Source organism: Hipposideros armiger, unplaced genomic scaffold (genome assembly GCF_001890085.2).
Source record: "Hipposideros armiger isolate ML-2016 unplaced genomic scaffold, ASM189008v1 scaffold_208, whole genome shotgun sequence".
Taxonomy (NCBI): Eukaryota; Metazoa; Chordata; class Mammalia; order Chiroptera; family Hipposideridae; genus Hipposideros; species Hipposideros armiger.
Genome location: NW_017731558.1, coordinates 1,630,618 through 1,658,304, shown reverse-complemented (window position 1 = coordinate 1,658,304; position 27,687 = coordinate 1,630,618). Strand labels below are relative to the sequence as shown.

General features: G+C 34.7%; 1 protein-coding gene across 4 annotated transcripts in view; it reads left to right on the top strand.

Annotated features, from left to right (window-relative positions):
• The window catches only part of CDK13 (cyclin dependent kinase 13), a 109,937-nt gene that overhangs the window by 35,438 nt on the left and 46,812 nt on the right, over nt 1–27,687 (top strand). For all 4 annotated transcript variants that reach the window (XM_019653833.1, XM_019653834.1, XM_019653831.1 and 1 more), the window contains exons 4-5: nt 392–531; nt 2,072–2,242. In XM_019653833.1, coding sequence (XP_019509378.1) covers nt 392–531; nt 2,072–2,242 — 311 coding nt within the window. The remainder of the gene's footprint in view (nt 1–391; nt 532–2,071; nt 2,243–27,687) is intronic.

The following is a 27,687-nucleotide window of genomic DNA, read 5'->3' as shown; positions in this document are numbered from 1 at the left end:
ATCCAGATTTTATCTTTCGAAAGCTGATATATATAGTCAAAGAGTGAAAAAAATTTCTGGAGGTTGGTTAGAGAACTTTGACTCTTCATACTAGTGTAGTTTTGTCCACTCACTGAAAAATTATGTGTTATTTCTGAAAGTCCTTCATGCATGCTTTACCTCTTTTTCCCAGTTTAAGTGCTAATCTACAGAAGAAGGGTTAGTGTGGTGAATGATACCTTGACTTTCATGATTAATTTATAATACCAAATCCCCGAGTTGCGTAGATCACAAATATGGAACGGTAAGGGAAATAAAGGATATGATTGAGTGGAGGGTGGGTATTGAGTATTAAAACAGTGTATTCGATTTGCTTGATTGTATATAAAAACTTCAGAACTATATTTGATAGAATATGTGGGCCTCGCTATGGTGAAATCAAAGAGAAAGATATTGACTGGGGAAAACGCTGCGTGGATAAATTTGATATCATCGGGATTATTGGAGAAGGTACCTATGGACAAGTTTACAAGGCCAGGGATAAAGACACTGGTAAGAATGACAAATGCTGTGGATCTTTGGGCCTATGGAATAACAATTTGTGTTTCTCTTCTAATTTATCATGTTTTTGTTTGATCTTGTTTTTTATTTTATATGTGCACTTATGTAAGATATGAGTATATGTAAGTGGGTGCGTATACATTTATATATTTTTAAAGTGTTCCTTTAGTATTTGTGATGTGTAGATTGGTGGGATTTAGGTTACTTTTATGGCAAATAAATTCTAACTTTGTTATTAATAAGAGGAAAAAGGTATCTTGACCTTATTTCTTAGTAGTAAATTTTGTTGTAGTAAGCCTTCTGCAACACTTTTATTTTGGCCAATATATATCTGTAGAAATTACCCTTTATTTGAAGGCCGGATTTAGCAGCTTAATCTTTCAAAACGTAATCAGGAACTTGAGACACAGTTTTAAAAAGTAACTGTCAGAAACTATGTATTGGGTTGTTGGAAAAGTCATGACGCATTTTTGCAATGAAAAACAGAAAAATATGTCATACTTTTCCGACAACCCAATATTTTACTAAGTAATGCACAGAGCTAGTGTATAATCTTATAATTCCTTGTTGAAATAAACCAGTAGATTAAAATCACATAGCTATTTCAGGCCTTTTAATACAGAGGAGACTACCTTATACTTAGAAACTCCTGAAGGCATTATAGCATGGAGTAATAATATTATGATAATGATGCATTATCAAAGAGATTAAATTATAACTTTTAAAGCTGTTTATTAAAACAAGGAATCACCCTCATTTTAGAATTCCATAAAAAAGAATCAAATACATTTTAATGATTAAAACGATAAACATTCTTCTTTTGGAAATTTGTAAGTATAGAATTCCTTTTTTTCCTCCAAAGTAGATTGAACAAAACTTTATTATAATGAGTATTTTCTTACAATAGAATCTGTGTGTATGCATGTGTGTGTTTAATTTAATATTTAGATTTTATCTGATACAAACTTACTATACCTAATTTATGAGGCTATTTAGTATAGAGGGAAGAGCACATACTTTTGAGACAACTAAACCAGATTTTGAACCCCACTTTCACTAGTGCATAACTGGGCAACTTTGGACAAATTATTATGTCTTAGCATATTTTCTCACCTGTACAACCTACAGAATTTTCTCATCTGAGAGATTTTATGCATATATTAGCATATTGGATATATTTATCCTCCCCTTCTTTACTTTTTAAAAATGACAGTGTAATGTGTCCACTCTTCATCTTCCTGCTTTTTTCATTTCATATATCTTGGAGAGCATGAAACAACAATATATATGGACCTACCCTGTCTTCTTATACACTTGTATAGTATTCCACAGTTTGGATAAATATCACATAATTTATTTAGCCAGAATGTTAATTTCTTCAACTATCAACATTATAATTTGGTATATTGCAAACTAAAATATATTTTGTGGGTTGTAATTTCGAGGTAGGAACAGAAATTATGAATTAAAATATATTTAAAATTAAGAAAAATGTTATGTGGTAACCTGATTTTATTTAATTTTCTAATAGGAGAGATGGTAGCCTTAAAAAAAGTACGTCTAGATAATGAAAAGGAAGGCTTTCCGATTACAGCAATTCGAGAAATTAAAATTCTCCGGCAGCTTACTCACCAGAGTATTATCAATATGAAGGAGATAGTTACTGATAAAGAAGATGCTTTGGATTTTAAGAAGGATAAAGGTATGTGTGCATACTTACATAACCAGTTCTGTGTCTCATGATTTTGCTGTCTTACAGATTTTGTTATAGATATTTGAGTAATTATTAGATACATTTGAGTAATTATTAGATACATAAAATTATTGCCTTAATGTCAGACTATTTTAAATGTAGTTATGTTGAAGAATTATTTTAGTTTCCTTAGTGGCTTTTGAGTCACTGACATAAACATCAAAGCATATTTATCACACATCAGGTGTTCACTAGTAATATTTGTTTTTTTTGAGCATCAATGTACAATATTTAGTCTTCATTTTTTAGTGATTGAAAAACGGTTTGTAGTAGTTTTAGAATGTATTTATCTCACATTTTAAATGTTATAATGCCTTAATATACAAAGAAACTTTATAGTAGGCTTATATATTATTTCTAAAGGAGTGGAGGCAGAAATCTTAACCTGAAATTGAATTTAATAAACTGCAATTGTATATGGTTGGCTTTTAGGAGAAAATCTGAAAAAAATAGTGTGTTTATTAAAGCAGTTATAATTAGGGCAGGGCATATAATGGGTGAAAGAAAGGCTCTACTGCCAGTAGGTTTTAGATCTTAAGAGTAAGATTTTGGAGCCAAAGTTAATTTATTTATAATCTTTGGTTTTCAAAGAGCGGAGTTCTTTTTTCAAACTAACTCTAAATATAAAACATTAAAGTAGGTATGTTCTGATTGAACATGGAACTTAGCCTCCTCTGTCCCTGACTACACACACACACACACACACACACACACACACTCTCTCTCTCTCTCTCTCTCTCTCTCTCTCTTTCTCTTTCTCTCTCTTTCTGGGGAATGCCTTGTAAAATGATTGATATAATATATGGTAATTGTACATAAAGGAACTTATGCTTGAGTGTATTCTGTGTGCACTGTGGAGCGCATCAGAATCATTCATTGATGTCACTTCCATTTGTTTTTGTCCATAAGAAAGCCCATATTCCTTAGCCTGACTTTAACCCAGTTTGTATTTTTTACCTTAGTTTTCATTACTAGTAGTTGAAAGAATACTGGTTTCACTTGGGCTGGTATGTCTGGGATTTGTGACTTAGCTTATTAGCTGTACAGCCTTATTAGCAAGTTTTTCAGCTTTTTTGAGCCTGTTATCCTTCATCCCTTTAAGGGAAACATTTCTCTTACTGTGAATGAAGTAAGAATTAAATTAAAATTTTATACCTGAGGGTTGTGTGCAACTGTTGTTTTTTATTAGCCTCGTACTATAGCCAAATTAGTATATTTGTTATTTCTCCAATGTACCCTGAACCTCCTGCTTCTTTGATCTGTGGATTCACACCCCTGCCTATTTTTCCAACTCCGTGCCATTTTTCTGATTGCTCACCAAACTTCAGTCACATTGCTCTTTTGAGTCATCAGATATGCCACTGCGCTTCTCTGCCTTAAAGTCTTTCCACATGCTGCTTCCCTGGGCTTAAACTTCTCCACTCCCAACATGTACACACACACACACACACACACACACACCACAAACACACGTGTGTGCGCACGTACATGCGCTTAGGATTTTAAAGGCTGATTTCTCATCCGCTAGGTCTCTGCTTGAATGTTGCTTTGTTCATTAGTGAGGCCTTACTTACTTACCTGTCTTCCCACTTTCTACTGCATGTAGACACACACAAGTTAAGAGCCCTAGCTAGTCTTTTTCTTTATAACCTTTTCCAGAATAACTGTATTGATTGGTTACTTAATTGTTTCTCCACATGAGGATAGGAACCATACTGTTTTATTCACTGTTACACCCTCTACCTAGCTCAGTGGCTAGACTACAGAAGGTACTGAATGACTAATCGCTGAATGAATCAATGAGCTCTACTTATTATAATGCTGTCCATACTTTTTTTTTTTTTAGCTGAGCCATCCTGCCACCTGTTGGCAGCTCAGCTGCAGCTCAGCTCGGGCCGGACTCAAACCGCTCTTGCTCAGAGCTCAAACCTTTGAGCGAGCTCTTAACCAACTGAGCCACTCAGCCGGCCCCTGTCCTTACTTTTTAAAAGACTATTACCTCTAAACATATGAAGTATTCATAGTTTCTTTATTTTATATTTGTGGTCATGATTTAATTTCTTTACCAGATTATAAATTCCATGAAGCCTTTGTTTATTTATTTATTTTAATTGCTCCATAGTTCCTTGCGCTGTATTTTACAAATCATAGGTTTTTATGTATTTGTACCCTCATCGCCTTTTTCCCCACCATAATTCTGTTTGTAATTATGAGTCATGATAAATAAGAAAGTGTGTTTTATTATGTAAAAAGTTCAATTTAGGTGCCAGTTACTGGTTAAATATATTAGAGTATGTGAGGGAGTATAAAATTTAAAACATTATCCCTTTTCAAAATTATTGATTTTATTGAGATATAATTGGCATATTATATTAGTTTCAACAACATAATTTGATATTTGTATATATTGTAAAATGGTCACAGTAAATCCAGTTAACATCAATCACCACAGTTACAGTTTTTTTTCTTGTGATAAGAACTTTTAAGATTTGCTCTCAGCAACTTTCAAATATGTAATATACCATTATTAGCTATAGTCACTATTGTGTACATTACATCCCTGTGACTTATGATTTCGTAGCTGGAAGTTTGTGCCTTTTGACCACCTTCACACATTTCACCTACACTGCAATCCCTGCCTGTGGCAACCAATTTAGCATAATGCCCTCAAGGTCCCTTCCTGTTGTAGCAAATGTCAAGATTTGCCTTCTTATTTAAGGCTAAATAATATTGCATTGTATATATACATACCATATTTCCTTTATTCATTCATCCTTTGATAGACACTTAGGTTGCTTCCATGTCTTGGTTATTTTTATAATGCTGCTGTGAGCAGCGGGTGCTTATGTCTTTTTGAATTAGTGTGGTTTTTTTCCTTTGGATAAATACCCAGAAGTGGAATTGCTGGATCATATGATAGTTCTATTTTTAATTTTTTGAGGAACTGCCATAGTGTTTTTCATAGTAGCTGTACCAATTTGCAGTCACACCAACAGTGCACAAGGGTTGTTTTCTTTTCTCCATATCCTCACCAACACCTACTACTTCTTTCCTTTTTGAGAATAGCTGTGTGAGATGATGCATATTCCTTTTAGTGAATCTGTTAATTTTGATGGGAACCATGTAAGGCAGCATTGTTTGGTGAAATGGGAAATCGATTTGGAATTTCTCCCAGTTTCATTGAGAAATAACTGACATATATCACTGTATAAATTTAACATTTTTGCTGCAACATTTGTCTATAGTCGAATATTTCCATGCCGCTGACATGTGGCGTTTGACTTTACCCCACGAGCTCAGTGTTCCACAAAGGAAGTTTAGGAAAGCGATATACATTTTTCTATATTTTTGTGTTTTTCAAGAATCAATAACAATAAAGGATTTTTATACTTTAAAGTAATCATTTATTTTAATAAAGTGTAGCACTTTGCCTGTATTTACTTAAAAATATAAGTAGTATAATTATTTTCTGTGGATTTTTGACACATTTTGAACAAACTTGAAATCAGCGTAGTAAAAAGGTTAAGGTGTACAGCCTGATGGTTTGATTTACATATACTGTAAAATGATTACAACAACAGGTTTAGCTAACATCCATCTTCTCATGCAGATAAAATCGAAAGAAAATGATAAAGGAAAAAAACATTTCTCCATGTGATGAGAACTCTTAGGATTTACTCTCTTAGCAACTTTCCTATATATCATACAGCAGTGTTAGCTATATAGTCATGTTATACATCACATCCCTAGTACTACTTATTTATCTTATAATCGGAAGTTTGTGTCTTTTGACCACCTTCCTCCAATTCCCTTTCCCCTTCCCCTTGCCTCTGTTAACCACAAGTCTGATCTTTTTTTCTATGAGTTTGGTTTTCTTTCTTTTCTTTTTATATTCCACATGTAAGTAATATCACACTGCATTTGTCTTTTTCTGTTTGACTTATTTCACTTCGCATAAGACCTTCAAGTGCATTTATGTGGTTGCAAATGGTAGAATTTCCTCATTTTAAAAATTTATTTATCGTTGAATAATATTCCATTATCTCTATATACCACATTTTCTTTATTCATTCATCCATTGTTGAATGCTTAGGTTGTTTCCATGTCTTGGCCACCATAAATAATGCTGCTGTGAACATGGGGTGCAGATTCTTTTCAAGCTAATATTTTAATTTCCTTGGATATATTCCCAGAAGTGGAATTGCTGGGTCATATGGTAGTTCTATTTTTAATGTTTTTGAGGAACCTCCATACTGTTTCCCATGGTGGCTGTACCAGTTTGCATTCCCATCAACAATGTACATGGGTTCTTTTTTCTTCACATCCTCAGCACCTGTTATTTCTTGTCTTTTTGATAATAGCCATTCTAACAGGTATGAGGTAATACATAATACTTTTTAAATTTTTGATGGGAACCATGATGAGGCAGCATGATTTGGTGTAAAGGGAATTAAATTTGGAGTCCTTGGGTTCTAATCTTGACTATTCTAGCTGTTTGACATTATACTTCAGCCATGCTGGAGCAGAATGTATGGGAACTTTGATTTAATATTGCATATTAGAATTCATAAAATTTTAAAAAGTGAAACTAAATACATAAAACAATTTTTACATGAAAATTATAAACAATCAAGTAAAATGTGAACTTATCAACATTTTCATTATTATAACAAGCTATTGGCTACATAAGAATAGTAGCATAAATTTTTTAAAAACTTGGCAACACATAAAAATGAAAAAAAAAAGTCATGAAAAGTTGTGAAAATGAAATATTATTTAGTCTTCAAAAAGAAATCATTGTCCTTATGAAAACAGGGTTAAATGGTATCACCAAGTCATGGATGTATTTTTGTGCAAAAACTTAGAGATGCTGAAGGAATCTTTCTTGAAATAATGGGGGAATGGAGGAGAGAGAAATTAATTCTAAATTTTTTTCCCTCTTTTCATCCTTCAGGCAGTCTCATCTTTTTTTTAATAACTTTGAGAGGAATTTGAACTTTTTTTTCGTTCTTCAATCTTTTTATTGTTAGGAAGTGGAGTTTTTGTTTCACAAAAAGTATTTGTGCCTCTAGAGCTTTATTTTCTTAAGTATGGAAGGAGAGTGAGATACATTTACTTGTATTAGTTTCAGTACTCTCATGTCCATATTTCACTGTTTTTGAACTAGTATGTGAATTATTTTGCAGTAGAAGGTTTGCTTGATTTTCTTTCCCCCAATGAAGACCGAATTTATAGAAAAGTATTTTCTGAATGAATATGTTTTAATTTAAAATTTTAATTCAGTTCGTAATTCCCTAGAGAATACTTTTTGTTTTGCAAGTACATGCAGTATGAAATAAAAATGCTTTCATTAATCTCTATCTCAAGATGCAAATATTTCAGTATTCAGATTTAAAAAAAATGAAATAATGATGTCACTCCAATAAAATAGTATTTTGGTACTTAAAATTAACATAATATCCTGAAAAACCAAAAACCAGTATTATAATTGCTATATACAATTTAAGTTAGCTGTAATACTTTCAATATTAGTATTTGTTTAATGAGGGAATTTGAATAATCTTTTACTTTGAATTTTTCTAAAAATCAAGAAAACAGTATTCTGTAATAAATGCTTGTGACAAGGTGTTACTGTGTGGTCAGAGGAAAAATTCTCAAATGTCACTTCCTCTGTAGTCTGATTCCCACTCGGTGCTCCCCTACACTTTGATTTCATGTTCTACACAGTTCTGTTATAGTATTTTCTATTTCAGTTTGTCATTGTTTTCATATTGTATTCCTATTGAAGTCCTTGAGAGCAGGGACTGAATTTTATTTTATTTTGTATTCATAGTGTGTAGCACACACACAGTAAGATTATCACTAAATTTTGAGTAAATGAATGAATGAAATACAGAAGTGGGAAGGTTCTGTGGAATAAATAGAATGTGAAAACGTGGGTGCAATTTGGATAGGTAGAGAGGGTGCATTTTAATTCATAACTGTCACAATTTGTTTTATGAAGCAATGAAAGATTGTCATATCCCCCACAAAATATCTTGCTTTAAAATTACCTTCCCTGTTTCATTTTCTTAAAAACGTGAGCTCATTCCCTCAGTGTAGAACTGCTAATATCGTGTAACTTTTGTGCAGGAAGCATTGTGATTGACTTGTTCATTCTTTTACTACACAGATGTTTTATTGTTCTAGGTTCTAGACCTGGGCAAGTTCAATTCCTTAGTTACATTAGCCACCCTTCAGGTGCTCTGTAGCTACCCTTGGCTACTTTTCGATAGTGCAGCTATACAACATTCCTGTCAAATCAGCAAGTTGTATTGAATAGTTCTAAAATTAAAAAAAAATCACACCCCTGACTCAGGTCAGTTTCTGGGAACCAGAAGGATCGGTACTTGCTCGATCTATATCAGACAGCATATGAAGAACAAAATTATTTCTGTCCAGAAGTTTTTCCTTATTGTTAACTGAGTTAATATACAATTGTTGGAATTTCAGTTGTAGATGTTGAGCTTCAAAAGAAGTGGAAAAAATTTAAATACTACAGGCTGTGGAACTTACCAAATAAACAAGAGAACTTTGTTAATAAAAGGAGTCCGTTCCTACCAACTGTAAACTATGTTGTCTTTTTTTCTCACCTTAAAAAAGAAATTGTAGGTTATTTTATTAAAAATAAAAATTTTCTATTACATTGGGCCTCCAGCAAGCTTATTGAGGCAGGATTGAAAGTCACATGGAAGTTTAATTTTTTCTATGTACTGGAGGATCCTACTTGTATATTGTATTCATCATGTCATATAAAAGATACAACTTATAAAATAGTCTCAGTTGTACATTTCACATAAAATTCATCTGGAATTTTATGTGAAATTTCCAATTAAGGATATCAGGCCAGGGATTTATAGTTTTAAGATCCTACTACCCATTTTTGTGTAGCACTGTTAGTATGTAGATTTAGTAGCTTTTTGAGTGGGGCAGAGGAGAAGAAAGGAAAATGTTAATGTATAGGCTTTCTTTGCTTGATTATAAAAGTAGTAAGTTTATTTTTGGAAATTTAGAAAATAAAGATGAAATTAAAATGACCCAGATATTATCACAATTATTTTTCTGTGTTTTCCTATGTATCTTTTCTCACATATCTTATTATTATTTCTTCCCAAACTGAGATTCTGCTTCCTTCATGAATACAACATGCATAATTTATCACTTGAATGAACATATTTCATGACTCCATTATTGCATATTTAGGTTCTTTCAGGCATTTCACTTCTGTTTCCTATATTGAAATTTTACACTGGGAAATTCTAGCCGTGGTGTACAACTATTTATTTACCTTTAACCAAATAAAGGACTTTATCTGCTAGGAAAAGTCCTGACCAACTCTGAATTATAGGTTTGGTTAGAAATCAGGTAGTAAGTTACAGTGTTCCTGGAATTAATGAACAGATATCCCATAAATCCTAGCAGTGAGTCCATAGACATTGGAACCAGATTCTTTTCATTCTGTTGTCCTTGTGCATAAACTTTTATTCACATCTGATTATTCTCTTAAATAGATTAATAGAAATAGGATTACTAGGCCAAAGGATTTGAACTTTGAACTTTCTTGACACATATCACCAAGTTGTTTTTCCGGAAAGGTTGTGCCAGTTTACACTCTCAAATATAGAGTGGGAATAGAACAAACTAGGAATAGAAGAGAACTGTCTCAACCTGATAAAGGGCATCTATGAAAATAAAAGAGCCACAGTGGCTCTTGTCACTTGTGTTCAACAATGCCAGGGCAGTTAGACAAGAAAATGAAATAAAAGGTAACCAGATTGGAAAGGAAGAAGTAAAACTATGAGATGTGATAAAAAAAAATATGGTGAATGTTTAAATAAAAAAAATTTGTTACAGTAAAAGACATAGTACCATTAATCCCCCTCAAAATACTCCCCCTCATTTAAAACTCGCTTATTCCCATCATTCTTGCCACTTTCTGAAGCAGTTCTGGAAGTAAGTCCTCTTTTGTGAGTGTGTTTAGTTGTGCTTTCATGGCTGCCTCTATGGCCTGAATTGATTCATAACGTTTACCTTTCATGGTCATTTTAACTTTGGGGAAGAGCCAGAAGTTGTACGGTGCCAGATCCAGGGAATAAGGTGGATGAGGACACACCGTAATGTTTTCATTTGACAGAAATGGCTGTACAAGAAGCGATGTGTGACACGAAGCATTGTCATGATGGAGGATGACCATTTGACGATTTCATGTTAATGTGTTGTTCGCGATCCATGATTTACGGCACACTTTATTTATTTATTTATTTATTTATTTATTTATTATTATTATTATTATTTTAAAGTTTTTATTGGGGAATTAGGGGAGGGGAACAGAAAAGTTGCTGTCCTTTTGTTCTTCAGTCTAGTTGTGGAGGACGTCGCTTCACTGGCCCATGTTGGTATTATTGCGCTCTTCCTGGCCGGTGAGGCAGATGGGTCGCCGGCCTCTGGACCGCCGCTCACAGTGGCTCTTGGCAGCTCACATTGGCTGCCAGCCGCTCACGCTGGCTGCCAGCCACACACGCTGGCTGCCAGCCACACATGGTAGCTTATGGCAGCCCACTGCAACAGAGGCTGCAGCTTACGCTGTCGCCAGTGACTCATGGCAGCCCAGTCCCGGGTTGAGCTGCTGCTCACCATCTTAACTGTAGAGGGCAGTGTCACTGGCCCTCATGTGGGATCCGAACCGGGGCCCTGCTGCTCAGAGATAGCGTCCCAAGCCAGTTCTTAACCGTCATGCCACTCAGCCAGCCCTATGGCACACTTGAAAACACACCTTCTCTCAACCGTAACTCCTACCTGACTGACTGTACAGAACAAGTTGAAACTTGTCACACACTGTTACTAAAGTTCTATGTGCCACTTCCTGTATTGAAGATCCCTGCCTTTCCGTTGACTGGCACTCGACAGCAGCATTCATCATATTTTTTTATCACACCCCATATTTCTAATTTGTGTGTGTGTGTGTGTACACAATATAAAAAACCCTGTGGAATCCACTGAAAAACTCTTTAAACTAATAAGTTCAACAGGATACAAGATCAGTATACAAAAATCTATTGTAGTTCTATATACCAGCAATGAACAATTCAAAGCAAAATTAAGAAGAGTTGAATTTACAGTAGTTTTAAAAAAGAAAATATCTAGGAATAAATTGACAGAAGTGTAAGGCCCTGTCTGTACCTTGAAAACTACAAAACATCATTGAAAGAAAGAAGACCTGAATAAATGGAAAGACATTCATGTTCATGGATTAGCTGACTTATTATTAAGGTGGCAATATTCCCCAGATTGATCTACATATTCAGTTCAAATTGATTTACATATTCAAATCTATCAAAATTCCAGTTGGTTTCTTTTCATAAACTGACAAGCTGATCCTAAAATTCACATGGAAATTCAAGAGAGGCAAAGTAACCCCCCAGTTTTTTAAAACAGTACAACAAAGTTGGAGAACTCATGCTTCCTGATTTCAAATCTTCCTGCAAAGCTTGAGTGATCAAGACTGTGGTACTAACATTAGAATAAAGATACAGATGAGTAGAATAGAATTGAGAGACTAGAAATAAACCTTCACATGTATTGTCAGTTGATTTTTAACAAAGATAACAGGGCACTTCAGTGGAAAAGAATAGCCTTTTCAACAGGCAGTGAGTGCAGTGTGAACTGGATATCCACATACTGAAGAAGAAATTTGGATCCCTTTCTCACACCACACACAATAATTAACTCAAAATGGATCAGTGACTTCATTATAATAGCTAAAATCATAAAACTCTTACAAGAAAATGTGTAGATCTTTGTGACATTGGATTAGCCAAAGCCTTTTTAGTTATGACATTTAAAGTAGAAGCAATAAAGGAAAATATAGTTATTTTGGACTTCAGAATTAAAAACTTTTGTGCTTTAGTGGACACTACTGAGAAAGTGAAGAGACAACTCATAGAATGGGAAAAACTACTTGTAAGTCATGTATCTAATGAGGAACTTGTGTCTAGAATGTACAAGTTGACCCTTGAACAGTGCAGCAGTTGGGGGCATTGGCTGCTTACACAGTTGAAAATCCACATAAAACTTTTGACTCCCTGAAAACTTAAGTTGTCCCTCAGTATCCATGGGGGATTTGTTTCAGGACCCCCCTCAGATACCAAAATCAGTGAATGCTCAGTCCCCTATATATTATGTATATAGTCAGCCCTCCACAACTGCAAATTGAAAACAGTACAGTATTTATTGAAAAAAATCATGTATAAGTTGACCCATGCATTTCAAACCTGTGTTGTTCCAGGGTTAAAAGTACAAAGAACTCTTAAAACTAAATTAAAAAAAGAAACCTATTAAGACAACTTGTTCTCTGAGTTTGCCTGTACTTTCTTCTCAAATGTATACTTTCAATAAATTGCTTTTGCTTTCCTGGAAAAAACAAAACTACCTGTTTAAAAAGTGAGCAGGAAATCCAGATAGCTATTTCTCCAAAGAAAATATGCAGATTGCCAATAAGCACATGAAAAGATATTCAACATTGTAGCCATTAGGAAAATGAAATTAAAACCACAGTGAGATACCATGTCTCGTTCTCTATAGGCTAAAAGATGGCCATAATATAAAGATAGTATCTGTTGGAGAAGATGTGGAAAGATTGGGAGACTCACATATATTATTGGTGGGATTGTAAAATGGTACAGCCACTTACCAAACAGCCTGGCATTTTCTCAAAATATTAAACAATTACCACATGACCTAGAACTTCCATTCCTAGGGATATATCCAAGTGAAATAAAAGCGTATGTCCACACAAAAACTTGTATACCAATGTTCATAGCAGGATGATTCATAATAGCCAAAAAGTGCAAACAAGCTAAATGTCCATCAGCTTATGAATACATAAAATCTGGTACAGGTATCCCCCACTTTCCAAATGTTTGTGTTATGCCACTTTGCTTTTACGAAAAACCTACATTACTCCCTGTTTTTGCTAATGGAAAGAAATACAAATAGCATTTTCAGTTTTACATAAAAGAGTTATTACTAATGTAGGTCTTTTGTAAAAGAAAAGTGAGGTTATGCAAACTTGTGAAAAGTGGGGAATATTGTTTTCTCTACACCATTTCAGCTTATGAAAGGTGTTATAGGGATCCTGTACTTCCGGATAGTGGGGGAAACCTGTATATCCATACACTGGAATATTATTCAGCCATAAAAGGGAATGAGGTAGTAAGATTAACAAATTGGATAACCTAGAAGAATTGCACAAATTTGTAAAAACAAAGAATCTACCAAGAATCATGAAGAAATAGAAAATCTGAACAGACCTATACCTAGTAAGGAGACGAATCTGTAATCAAATAGTCCCACCAAAAAAAAAAAAAGTACCAGACTGGATGGCTTCATTGGTTAATTCTACCAAACAGTAAAGAAAAATGAACACTAGTGCTCTTCAGATTCTTAAAAAAAAAAATTGAACATAAGGAGACAACTTTGAAATTCATTCTGTTAGGCTAGCATTACCCTGATACTAAACTGAGGCAAAGACACTACAAGGAAAAACTACAGAGCAATATTTCTGATGAATATTTATGCAAAAATCCTCAGAAAATACTTACAAACTGAATTCAGCAGTATATTAAAAGGATTATACATGATCAAGTGAAATTTATTTCTGGAATGCAAAGATGATTCAACATATGAAAATCAACCAATGTAATATACTACATTAACAGAATTAAGGACTGAATCACCAGGATTATCTCAATAGATGGCAGAAAAAGCATTTGATGAAGTGGAACGTCTTTTCATGATTAAAAACACTCAACAAACTAGGAATAGAAGGAAAAAGCTAACATCATACTCAGTGGTGAAGACTGAAAACTTTTATTTTAAAACCAGGTAGAAGAGAAGGATACCTGCTTTTGTCGCTTCTATTCAACATAGTGATGGAAGCCCTAGTCAGACAATTAAGCATGAAAAAGAAGTAAAGATATTCAAATTGTAAAGAAAGAAATAAAATTATCTCTGTTCATAGAAAACATGATTTATATGTAGAAAATCCTAGGAGTCCATGCAGAAAATATGAGAATTAATAAATGAATTCAGCAAAGTATAGGGCACATAATTAACATGTAAAAATTAGTTGTGTTTCTGTACTCTTTAACAATGAACAATCTGAAAAGGAAATGAAGATAATTCCATTTACAATAGCATCTGAAAGAATAAAATACTCAAGAATAAATTAACCATGGAGATAAAAGACTTGTACACTGAAAATTACAAAACATTCCTGAAAGAAGACACCAATATATGAAAGACATCTGTGTTCATGGATTAGAAGACTTAATATTGTTAGAATCTCAATACTGCTCAAAGCAATCTACAAGTTCAATGCAATTCCTATGAAAATCCCAACAATGGTTTTTGCAGAAATAGAAAAATTCATCCTAAAATTCATATACCGTCTCAAAAGGATTCCCAATTGCCAAAGCAATCTTGAAAAAGAACAAAGTTGGAGGTCTCCCATTTTCTGATTTGAAAACTTACTACAAAGCTACACTAATCACTCAGTGTAGTACTGGCATAAAGACAGCTATATAGACCAGGGGTCAGCAAACTGTGGCTCGCGAGCCACATGTGGCTCTTTGGGTTATGTACATGTGGCTCTGAAGTAAAATTGAAAATGAAAATAAAACTATCATAGTTTCATTTATAATATTTTTAAAGGATGTTATTCACATAATGGTGATTTCATTTGTTTTATGGCTCTTGAATAATTTTTAAATTGTGAGGGACAGGATTGGCTCTTTCATCTCGAAAGTTTGCTGACCCCTGATATAGACTAGTGGAACAGAATAGAGAGCACAGAAATAAGCTCTTTTGTGTATATGGTTAAATGTTTTTTGACAAGAGTGCTAAGACAGTCAACAGGGAAAGGCAGTCTTCAAAAAATGTGTTGGAAAATGTGATATCCACATGCAAAACAATGAAGTTGGACACTTACCTAACACCATATACAAAAATTAACTTAAAATGGATCAAAGACCTAAACATAAGAGCTAAAACTTCAAGAAAACATAGGGGGAAAACATCATGACACTGGAAGTGACAGTCATTTGTCAGGTATGACACCAAAAGCATAGGCAACAACAACAACAAAATCGATAAATTGAACTACACCAAAAGTAAATACGTTACGTATCAAAGGACATGATCAGAGTTAAAAGCAACCCATGATATGGGAGAAAATAATTGCTAATCATATATCTGCTAAGGAAGGGTTCATAGCCAGTTTATATAAAGAATTCCCACAACTCAACAATATCAACAGTAATAAAAGGGCAAAGGATTTGAATGGACATTAAGCACATGAAAAGATGATCAACATCGTTAACCTTCCAAGAAATGGCAAATCAAAACCACTAAGTGACTACATAACTGTTAAAACGACTGTTACCAAGAAAATAAAAATAAAAACAACAGTTGAAAAATACCAAGTGATGGCAAGGATGTGGAGAAATTGGAGCCCTTGTTCTTTGCCAGTGGGAACGTACAATCAGACAGCTGCTGTGAAAATGATATAGTCATTCTTCAAAAAATTAAAAGTAGAATTATTACATGATCCAGCATTTCCACTTCTGGGTATGTACCCAAAAGAATTGAAAGCAGCATCTTGAAGAGATATTTGTACCCCACGTTTATAGCAGCATTGTTTACAACAGCCAGAGGTGGAAGCAACCCAGATGTCCTTGGACAGATGAATCAATAAGCAAAATGTGGCATATACATATAATGAAATATTTGACCTTAAAAAGGAAATCCTGTCATGATATACAGCATAGATGAACTGTGAGGATATTATGCTATATGAAATAAGCCAGTTACAACAGGACAAATATTGTATGATTCCACTTATGTGAGGTACCTGAGGTAGTCAGTTCATAGAAAGTAAAATGGTGGTTACCAGGGAAGGGAGCGAGGGAAGGATGGGGAGTTATTGTTTAATAGGTACAGAATTTCATTTGTGCAAGATGGAAAGCATTCTAGAAATAAATGGTGATGTTTGCACAACAATGTGAATATACTTAATGTCACTGAATTGCACATTTAAAAATAATTAAGGTGGTAAATTTTATGTGTATTTCACCACAGTTTTTAAAAATCAAAAAAAAAGAATGATATATGCTTCAATATGGATGAACCTTAAAAGCATGCTATGTAAAAGTAGCCAGTTACAAAAAACTGCATTCTGTGATTGCATTTATAGAAGATATCAGAATAGGCAAATCCATAGAGACAGAAAGTAGATTGGAGGTTGCCAGGGACTTGGGGAGGGGGTTGGAAGTGGGAGTGATTGCTAATGAGTACAAGGTTCTTTCTGAGGTGATGAAATGTTCTAAAATTCAGTAATCTTGACTAAACATAGGTATAGCTATGAAAATGTTCTTCATAGTTTGCTTATAATAGAACATTAAAAATAAACATCTAACAATAGAGAATTATTGAACAGAACTATGGCATATTACTGTGGCATAACTATATAGCTGTTAAAATTATGTAAAAGTTCAATAAGGAAAATTGTTTATATATTGTGAACTAGGAAAATTTTACAAAGGAATATGTAAAGCTTAATCCAATTTTTGTATTAAAAATGTATTCCAGGAGGACAAGAAAATCTTAGTGGGTGATGGATATTATGTTAATTGTAGCCAAGGTCTCACATGTGTATACTTTGTGAAAACTGCTTTAATTGTACTTTCTAAATATGTGCAGTTTATAATTGTCAGCATATCAAAGCTGTACACATTTTTTGGTGTTAAAATGTAATAAACGTAAAGGAAACTATTGAGTTTATTACTTCAAGAAGTAAAACTAATAGTATATATACATACATAGATTTATTTTAAGGAATTGGCTAATGCGATTGTGGAGGCTGGCAAGTCTGAAATTGATAAAGCCTGACTGGCAGGCTGAAAATTCTGACAGGAGTCCTTGTTGCAGTCTTGGGTCCAAAGGCAGTCTGGAGGCAGAATTCCTTCTTTAGGAGACCTTAGTTTTTTCCTTTTAAGGCATTCAACATTATTGAGGGTAATCTGCTCTCCTCGAAGTCTACAGATTTAAATGTTAGGCATATCTAAAAATACCTTCACAGCAATATCTAGACTGGTTTTGACCACACAGCTGAGCACTAGAGCCTAGCCAAGTTAACACATAAAATTAACCATCACTCTGTGTCAGAGTGATTTCAGCAGTGTATTGGAAAATCCAGCTGAAATGGTTTAAACCATATGGGAATCTGTTAGCTTATATGTAAAGAGGTCTAGAGAATGGGCCGACTTAGGGTTAGTTGATTCATTGGCTTTAGGATGTCATCAAATGCTCAAGTGATGCCATCCATGTGTGTTTCATTCTCACTGTATGGCTTGGAGTGGCAGTTGTTCTTATCTGGTGAGAGGGAGCTTTGGCTTCCCGTGGCTTTCTGAAGTCCCAAAAGGGTTCTCTTTCAGGGCCCTCCTCAGTGCCTTATCGGCCCAGATCTGCTTATGAACCAGTCACATCTATGAACCAGCCACCAGGAGGAGGGATACCAAGAACCAACATAACATTAAATGTACCCAAGTTAGAATATGGTAAAAAGAAAAAAGAAACGAAGAAAAGTACCATTTTCGGAACTCAGGAGCTTGTTAGGAGGGAGGGAGATGGCTGAGTTGTACAGGGGCCAGTTCATTGGCTTTACATGAAATCTGAAAACACCTCAAGTATTATGGAAGAAGACAGAAATACCTCCTCTGCTAGGGAAAGTAAAAGATATGCACATTTTTTCCATTTAAGTTACTCTGTCTCTAGGACAGGTAGGAATTGGCAGCCAAATATGCTGAGTCATAAAGTTAATGGAATTACTGACCATTTGTTACTTAGGATGTGGAAAGTTGCAATGATATCCTCTTTTAATGTTCTGACTTTAGTGTTTTGTTTTATTGAATGTAATAATTATTTCCTGACTGGTCTTTTCATTGCTGGGTTTGTTCATTAGGATTTAATTTAAGTTCATTTCACTTTCAGATTTTCAGGTACCAAGTTCATTTCACTTTTGGGTTTTGATTTGGGATTTTGGGTAATTTTAATGTAATGTGATTTTCTAACAGATGTTATACATTCATAATATTTGTCCAGTTTTATAAATATTTAGGGTAACAGGAATTGAACATTTTTTCACCTCAGAAAGCTTTTATGTTGTCCCTGGCTTTAAATGAGTTTTCTGCAAGTGAATTGGAGTTTTACAGTATGTTCTAGATTTAATATAAGCAGTAAACTTTTCGACATCCGTGAGTTCAGATTTACTCTTCATTTTTAAACCTCTCCACTCTCCCAGGGTATTTCATTGCATAAGAAAGGCTGGACTGGCATGCTCCCCCTGAAATGTTAAGTGATTACATTTGTCCTAGAATGTGACTGAGGTTGCATATACGTCTCATTGTATAATCCAGCATAAGTTACATTAAATGATGGCAGTTTAATAGAGCATTCATGATTAAGTTAAATAAAAGTGTTTAAACATAACAAATATGCTTTAGGTGGCGACAATATAGTTATGGGTAAAACAAGTTGTAAGTGAAGTTTTTATAAAAAGCGAGGTAACTTTGATAAGATTGCTTTAAACGTTGATGTTATGAATCATGAAGTAATAAATTAATCTGAAATTCCCAAAGATCAGTTCATATACTAGTCTTTAGAAATAATAATTTTGCTCTTTTACCTATACAATTTTCTTTGCGGTAGACCAAAAAAATTATGAAAAACACCACTAAATAAGTATTCCCAAATATACTTTTTTGAAAACTAATTAGAAAAACATAACAAATCTGAAATATGAATAAGTATTTTATATAATATTTAAAAATGCTTACTGTGGGCCAGACACTGTCCTAACCTCTTTACCTTATGTTCATTTAATTCTTATTTTAAAAAAATTTGAGAAGTAGAAAAGGAAATGAGATACAGGAAAAATTAGAACCATTCTTTGATACACAAAATACCTGATACATGAAAAATAGTCACTGGAAATATTCTTTGTCAAGCAGATAGTTATTTCAGTTTGATTTTAATAGGATATGGACAGTCTAACTTTGATGTATCACAGTATATTTATGGGGAAAAGCACTGGAAATAAAATTTTGAGGCCAGGTACACACCTATCTCATCCTACTCCCAGTTGTGGTAGCATTAATGGATTTCTACTATTTTTTCTCCTATCACCTTTCACATAGTGGGAGCACATTGATTTACCCAGCTCACTGTCACTGGAGCTGTGAATAAGTTACGGGAAGAGCCAGGAGCTCTCAGGTTTTCAGAGTTTGAAGCTTAGAGGGCTAGGATTTTCTTTGGACCTCTTTTTGATGTAAACCTACCCTATGGAACTTACATTTTAGTGAGTATGATTGTATCATAAGAGCTGAGGATTGGGGCCGGGGTGGGGTTAAGGGAATAGGGAAAAGAAGTTCCTTTCTCTCTGCCTCAACTTGAACAGAACACAGGGTTAGAGGAGAGTGGAGGAATGTCCCCCATCCACTCTCAGTGATATGGCTTGAAACTCCTACTGTTAAGTTAATTCACTTCCTGTTAAAGCTAAAATGTTTTTTAACAGCACAGATTGAAGGCAAAGATGGTCACAGGAAGAAGGGTTTTTCTTTCTTTGCAGATTTCAGGCAGAAATGTTTTTGAATTTCACATAAATGTATTGAAAATTTACACATTACAAATATTTAGTCTTTGATTCTTTTACTTGTTTTTTCAAGTAGAGAAAAGTGCATTTTTTTTACAGCCCTTACTTTTACATTTAAAACTGTTAAATCATGTCCATTAACTTATTTTCCTTGATTATTTCTGATGTTCAATTTGAGAAAGCAGAGTTCCAGTACAACTTATACTTTCCTTTTGATTATACATTTTTAAAAAGTTAAGAAATATGGAGCCGTAATACTCATACCACTTGATATTTGTCCAGTCATACCTGCCCTAACCTTCAATCTTGGATTGATCACTTTTTTAATATTAAAGCTGCTTGAGAAAAATCGTACAACTGTGTGGGTTATTTTCTTCTCAGATTTATGGTCTACAGAGCTGGCACTTCAGGGCTGCTGGACAGTCCATAGTCAGCTTCATTCTGCAAAGCATATTCCTGTTCTCTTAAGAGAAGACATTGCTTCATTCTCTACAAAGAAACTCACACTTACCAGTGAGAATTCACTCTCTCAGCTTCTAACTTTCTATGCACTTCACTCTGTACCCATTTCACTCTTTTATCTCAGAGCAAGTAGTATTTCTTCTTGCTGCTTAAAGCTGCTTCTTTCAAGTTCCTAGAAACTTAGTTTTATGTTATCTCTGGTGTATTTTTACATTCTTCCCTCTCCACTGGCTTCTTACTTTTCAGCACCAAACCTCATCTCTCTCCTATTTTAAACAAAACAAAAAAATCTTTCTCTGATTTGAGTCAGCCAATGACTCCATTAGTTTCTCTTGTTCCTTTTCTTTGTTGCCAGACTTTTTGAAAGAGCACTTACTGACTGTACTTTCTCACTTTTTCATTCATTAATTGGCCTGAATTACCCTACCGCTTTATAAAAATAAGGTCACTAATGATTTCTTGTCAAACCAGTAGTAATTTCTCAGTTTTTTCTTACTTTACTTGAGCAACATTTATTATATTGATTTGCTTCTTGAATGTCTTCTTGGCTTTTCTGGAAAAGCTCTGGTCAGTCTTGTTTTTTCTGTCTGATTGTTGCTTCATAGCCTCAGTCACTGGCTCTTTTCCTTTGCCTTTTCCTTACATGTTGATGTTCCTCAGGGTTATGTCCTTAGTGGTCTTTTCTCTTCTTTCCAGATGCTCTCATAGCTCTAAGGTTATTATCATCATGAACTCTGCATTATCTCATAAAAGTATTTCTAGACCTGAGCTCCAGATAGCTACAACTACAATATTCCCAGATCTCTGTGCTCACATTTCACAAAGGTGTCTCAAACTGAGCATGCCCCATTGCCCCATCCCTCTGCTTGCGCCTAGCCCTGCTTTAAATCTCTCTCCCTGATTCCTCAATCAGGTTTCATCTTTCAGGATACCACTGCATTTTTAAGCCTATCAGTTAAAGAATTATAATACAATTATTGAATTACCTATCATCTATCCACAGTGTTACTTTATTAGGTTATTGATATCAGTGTTTCTTATTCATCTTTGTACTTAGAAAAAATAAACTGTTGGCTGTTTTGTTTGAATCACTAGGTAAAATTTGAAAATAACCGATACAGTTTAAAGAGTTTATGTAAAATATAGATTCTGAAAAATAGGATTTTCAAATGGAAACTTGTAGTTTTTTGGTCCACATTCACCATTCTTATTCCTTGTGTCTGCTTCTAGCCATTACTGATTTATTATCTTTGAACAAGTAGGATCTAGGTTAAAACAGATATAGAATGGATAATTGAAAGTAGATTGGTCTCTCACATCCTTTTCTTGAAATGGTTTTCCCATTAGGAATAACCTTCTGTAAGAATTTTGGAACACATTTTTATAAATTGTGCTAGCTATGATTTCACCTTACTTTTCAAAATGTTTTGATCATAGAGTAAAATACTGTTTTGGATTAGTAATAAGTAGACAATTTACTTTCATCTTATTTAAACTGGTGTGCCAGTGAATTTATTTTCTTCATGTATTCTTGCCATATAGTTTAATAACATAATAATATATTTCTTCTTGCTAATTATTTTTAGTAACATATTTTATTTTACCTGAAATATCCACAAATATAGTTTCAACATGTAATAAACAGTAACATTTTTAGGTGCTGATTTACATAGTTTTGTACTAAGTCTTCACAACCCACAGCACATCTCATCTCAGTGGGTACTCCACTTGTTAGGTGCTACGTAGGTACTTGTGACTAATGGCTTCTGAGTGGACAGTGTAGCCATAGACAGAATATAGCTTCATATTGGCCCTCCATTGGAGTTGACATTGTACTTGACATGTTTTGGTGCCTCCCACCAACAATTTTCCCTACTTCCTATTTACCTTACTTCCTGCAACAGCCTGGGGCTTTTTGTGGAGAATCCACCTTTTATCTCTTCTAAATCTGTGGAGCTGACTCCCATTTCCAGTTCCCTAGGGCTGTGTCACTCAGATCTGGCCACTTAGAGCCTTTTTGTCCTGTCAGTGGGTTTGAGACTTTCCCTAAAATTCTGTATAGAGTGATGTCTTCTTAACTGAGATGTGAGCCTGAGAGCAAGAAGGGGCTGTTGGCTGCAGCAAGCCCCATGAAGCCACACGGGTTTTGAGGATAGAGCCAGCACTGAGAAGTGGACAGAGGGAAACGAGACTCTTGCCATTGGACTTTTGAAAGCTCTGTTCCATTCCATATCCAAAACAATGGAAAATATTTAGAAGATCAATAAGTTAACCTTTTTTTGTGCAAGCCAGTGTGCATTGGGTTGTATTGAGTTGTAGGAAAAGTCATGACGCATATTTGCAACGAAAAACGGAAAAAATACGTCATGACTTTTACGACAACCCAATATAATAGAAAGTCAAAATTTGACTAAAACTTGGATTAGAGGTATGGATTAGGGAATAGCACAGGATTCTTGTGGAGTTTGATGGGAGGGTTTCCACCAATTAGAAGTCAGGTCCAATTGTGATTCCTAGGCCTCTTGTGCGTGACTTGACTTCTTGTTAGGGGTTGTTCAGATTTTTTGGTGGGGCATATAAAGAAGGATTTAGCCTAATTACAGTGAGCAATGACTGTCCTATCTCCTTAATAAAGGGGATCAGGAAAACAATTTATTCCCCGAGGGTGTTCTTTTTTCATTTTATTGCTTTGCCTATGCGTATAGAGCTTACTGTGATCAGCCTTTACTGAATTTAAAATCTCATATTTTAAGGACTTTTAACTATATATTCTTTAATCTTTTCCCCTTGAAAAGAAAGTTACTCTGTAAGAAGTATAAAAGTAAAATGAGTTTGCCATATTATTGCAATAATGCCAGTATACATGAAAAAAAAAATTAATTCCCCATTTTCTCTTTCTACTTTGTGCCCAACCTGGTGTTAATGGCCTGTTGTGTATCCTTCTAGACCTGCTATGCTCAAAAATGGAAATAGAATTAATAGAAGTATATATTTAAATATATACATTGAGAGAGAGAGAGATTCAGGCAGTCAGTAAAGCAGAGACCCAGTCTAACAGAGAGACACAGAGCTCGATGAAGTCAGAGAGAGACCCACAGACAGGGACACAGTGAAACAGAGACAGAGAGGCACAGAAAATCCCCACCCCTCCACCCCACATACACACATACCTTTCACTGTTTAAAAAATCCTCTGTGTTCCACCTGTTCATTCCCACCCTGGAAACCCTAGCAACCACTGACTTTATTTGTCTCCATAGTTATACCTTTTCCAAAATGTCATATAGGTGGCAACATATAGTATGTAGCCTTTTCAGATTGGTTTCTTTCACTTAGTAGTATGCATTTAAGTTTGCTTCGTGGATTTTCATGGCTTCATACCTCATTTATTTTTAGTGCTGATTAATATCCCATTGTCTGGCTGTACCACAGTTTATCCATTCACCTACTGAAGGACATTTTGGTTGCTTTCATATTTTGACAATTATGAGTAAAGCTGCTGACACATTCATGTTCAGGTTTCTGTGTGGACATAAGTTTTCAACTCCTGGGTAAATACCAAGGAGCGTGATTGCTGGATCATATGGTTAGAGTGTGTTTGCTTTTTTAAGAAACTTCCACACTGTCTTCAGAAGTCGCTGTATCATTTTGTATTCCCACAAGCAATGGATGATGGTCCAAATCTTCACCAACATTTGGTGTTATCAGTGTTTTGGATTTTTGCCATCCAAATTGGTGTGTATGGTATCCCATTGTTGTTTTCATTTGTCATTCATTTCTCCTTCTCTAATGACATATGTTGAGAATGTCTACAAATACTATGTGCCATGACAAGACTCACTCACCAACCGAAGCTACCTGAGTGGACTGGGTGGGAGATTAGAAAAGAAAGACACAGAGACAAAAGTTGGGATCGGGAGGTCCACTGACCTCTGATGGCGGAGCAATGGCCTTCTTTATTTTTTTGCATAATGCTTATATAGCAGTAAACAGCTACAGGGGGTCTGTTTATTGGGTTAGACATAGTAAGTGACATCATATTATGCACTTCTCTAAGTGCACAAGCAGGTTACATTTTGTTATGCACTTTGCAGAGGCTCCTGCGGCTTTAGCTATTCTTTTTTCTTCTTGGATCAGTGAGGGTGGAACGTTCCCTGAACTGTTCCACTGGCTGTGAGGACCCTGTCAGTTCACAGCCTGCTCCCCACATGTGCCATCTGTGTATTTTCTTTGGAAAAGTGTCTCTTCATGTCTTCTGCCCACTTTTTAATTGGGCTGCTTGTTTACTTATTGTTGATTTTTAAAACCAGTCCTTTATCAGATATGTTTTATAAAGATTTTCTCCCGGCCTGTGGCTTGTCTTTTCATTCTCCTAATGGTGTCTTTCTTAGAGCTGAAGTTTTTAATTTTAATGAAGTCCAACTTCTTCAAGAAGACTATTTCTGCTTTACAAATTGTGAATTTGGCATTCTATCTACCAAGTCATCATCAAATCCATGTTCACCTGGATTTTCTCCTATGTTACATCCAGGAGTTTTATAGTTTTGCATTTTACCCTTAGGTCTATGATCCATTTTGAGTTAATTTTTGTGAAGCATGTCTAGAATCTTTTGTTGTCGCATGTCTGTGTTTACCTATTCCAGCAACATTTGTTGAAAAGACTGTCCTTTTGCCACTGAAGTGTCTTTGCTAGGCTGTCGAAGATCAGTTGACTTTTTTTAAGGGTCTATTTGTGGGTTTCCTGTTCTGTTCCATTGATATACTTGTCTGTTCCTTTGCTAATACTACATTGTATTGATTATTACAGTTTTATAATAAGTCTTGAAGTCTGATAGTATCAGCCCTGTAGCTTCATTCTCCTTTAATATTGTATTCATTATTGTGCTGGCTACTCTTTTAAGTCTTTTGCATTTCCATGTGAGCTTTTTCAGTTTGTCAGTATCCACAAAATAACTTGCTGGGACTTTGATTGGGATTGTGCTAAATCTATACATCTGTTTGGGGAAGAACTGACGTCTTGACAATATTGAGTATTCCTATCCATGTACATGGAGCATTTCCATTGATTTAGATCTTTGGTTTCTTTCTTCAGAATTTTGTAGTTCTCATATAGCTCTTGTATATATATACTTTGTTAGATTTATGCCGAAATCGTTGGTTTTTTTTTTCTGCTAATGTAAAGGGTGTAATGTTTTTAATTTCAGATTCTAATTGTTCATTGCTGATATGCAAGAAAGCAATTACCTTTTTGTATATTAACTTTGTACCTTGCAACCTTGTTAGGAGCTAATTGCTTATTAATTCCAGGACTTTTTTTGTTGACACTGGGATTTTCTACATACACAGTTGTGTCATTTGTGAACAAAGATATTTTATTTCTTCCTTCCTAATCTGTATGCCTTTTATTTCCTTTTCTTGTCTTGCTGCATTAGCTTGGTCTTACAGTACCATGATGAATAGAAGTGGTGAGAGGGGATATCCTTAGGTTGTTGATATTAGTAGATCTCTCACCATTAAATATGATGTTAGCTACAGGTTGTTGTAGGTATTCTTTATCAAGTTGAGCACATTTTCTATTCCTCGTACAATAAGTCCCCGACTTAGGAACATTCGAGTTGCGAACTTTCACAGATATGAACAGACCTCGCATTACGAACATTCATAGATGCGAACAAATCATGAAAGTAGCTCACGTTTCTGCCGGACATTGTCACAGTTGTGCTGCTGTGTGCTTACTGTACAGTGTGATAGGGTACAATAGTACAGTGCTCAATCAGAGCCCAGGATGTCCGGAATCAAGAGGAAAAACAGTGGTGATGTGGAGGGGACTGCTCGGAAGCGCAGAGACTCACTTTGTCGGACTTACGAATGAATCCGACTTACGAACGTTCTCCCGGAATGGAACTCATTCATAAGTCAGGGACTTACTGAATGTGAGTTTTGTTGTTGTTTTTGAGTCACGAATAGTTTCTGAATTTTTTAAATGCTTTTTCTGCATCTATTGCTATGATTGTTTGTTTTTTCTTTGTTAGCCTGTTGATGTCACGGCTTAACATTAATAGATACTTGCCTTGCGTACCTGGAATAAATCCCATTTGGTCATGTATATAATTCTTTTTTATACATTGTTGGATTCAGTTTGCTTATTTTGTTGAGAATTTTTACATATATGTTCATGAGAGACATTGATCTTTAGTTTTCCTTTCTTGTAATGTCTCTGCCTGATTTTGATGAGAGTAATTCTGACCTCATAGAATGAGTTGGGAAGTAGTCTTTTTGTATTTTCTGGAAGATATTGTTGAGAATTGGTATAATTCCTTCCTTAAATTTCTAGTAGAATTCACCAGTAAATCCATCTAAGCCTGGTGCTGTCTCTTTTGGAAGGTTATTAAGTATCGATTCATTTTCTGCAGTAGGTCAAGGCCTATTCAGATGATCTGTTTGATCTAGATTATCAAATCTTTGGCCTGAAGATGTTAACATAGTCCTTTCCCCTCCTTTTAATGTTCTTGGGAACAATAGTGATGACATGATATTAGTGATTTCATTTCTGATAATAGTAATTTGCACCTTTTCTTTTTTTTTTTCTTTAGTTAACCTGGCTAGAGGCTTACCAGTTTCTTGACCTTTTCAAAGAATCAGCTTTTAGTTTTGTGGATTTTTCTCTGTTGATTTCCTATTTTCCATTTTATTGATTTCTGTTCTAATTTTTATTATTTCTATTTTTCTGCTTATTTGGAATTTAATTTGCTCTTTTTCTAGTTTTCTAAAGTAGATAGTTAGACTGTTGATTTTAGATCTTGTTTTCTAATAGATTCATACAGTGCTATAATTTTTCTCTAAGCAAGAGCTCTGCTGCATCCCACATAATTACGTAAGTTGTGTTTTCATTTTCATTTACTTCAAAATATTTTAAAATTTCTTCTTAGACTTCTTCTTTAACCTATATGTTATTTAAAGTTGTTGTTTTTTTTAACCATTAGGATGAGATTTCTTTTTTTTTAGTTAGTTTCAGGTGTACAAAACAACATAATGATTAGACATTGTTACACCCCTCACCAAGTGATAACCCCACCCAGTCTACAGCCCCTCTGACATCATTCATGGCTATTACAATACCATTGACTATATTTCCTATGCTGTACTTTATATCTCGTATCTGCCTCCCTGCCTGCCTCTCTCTCTCT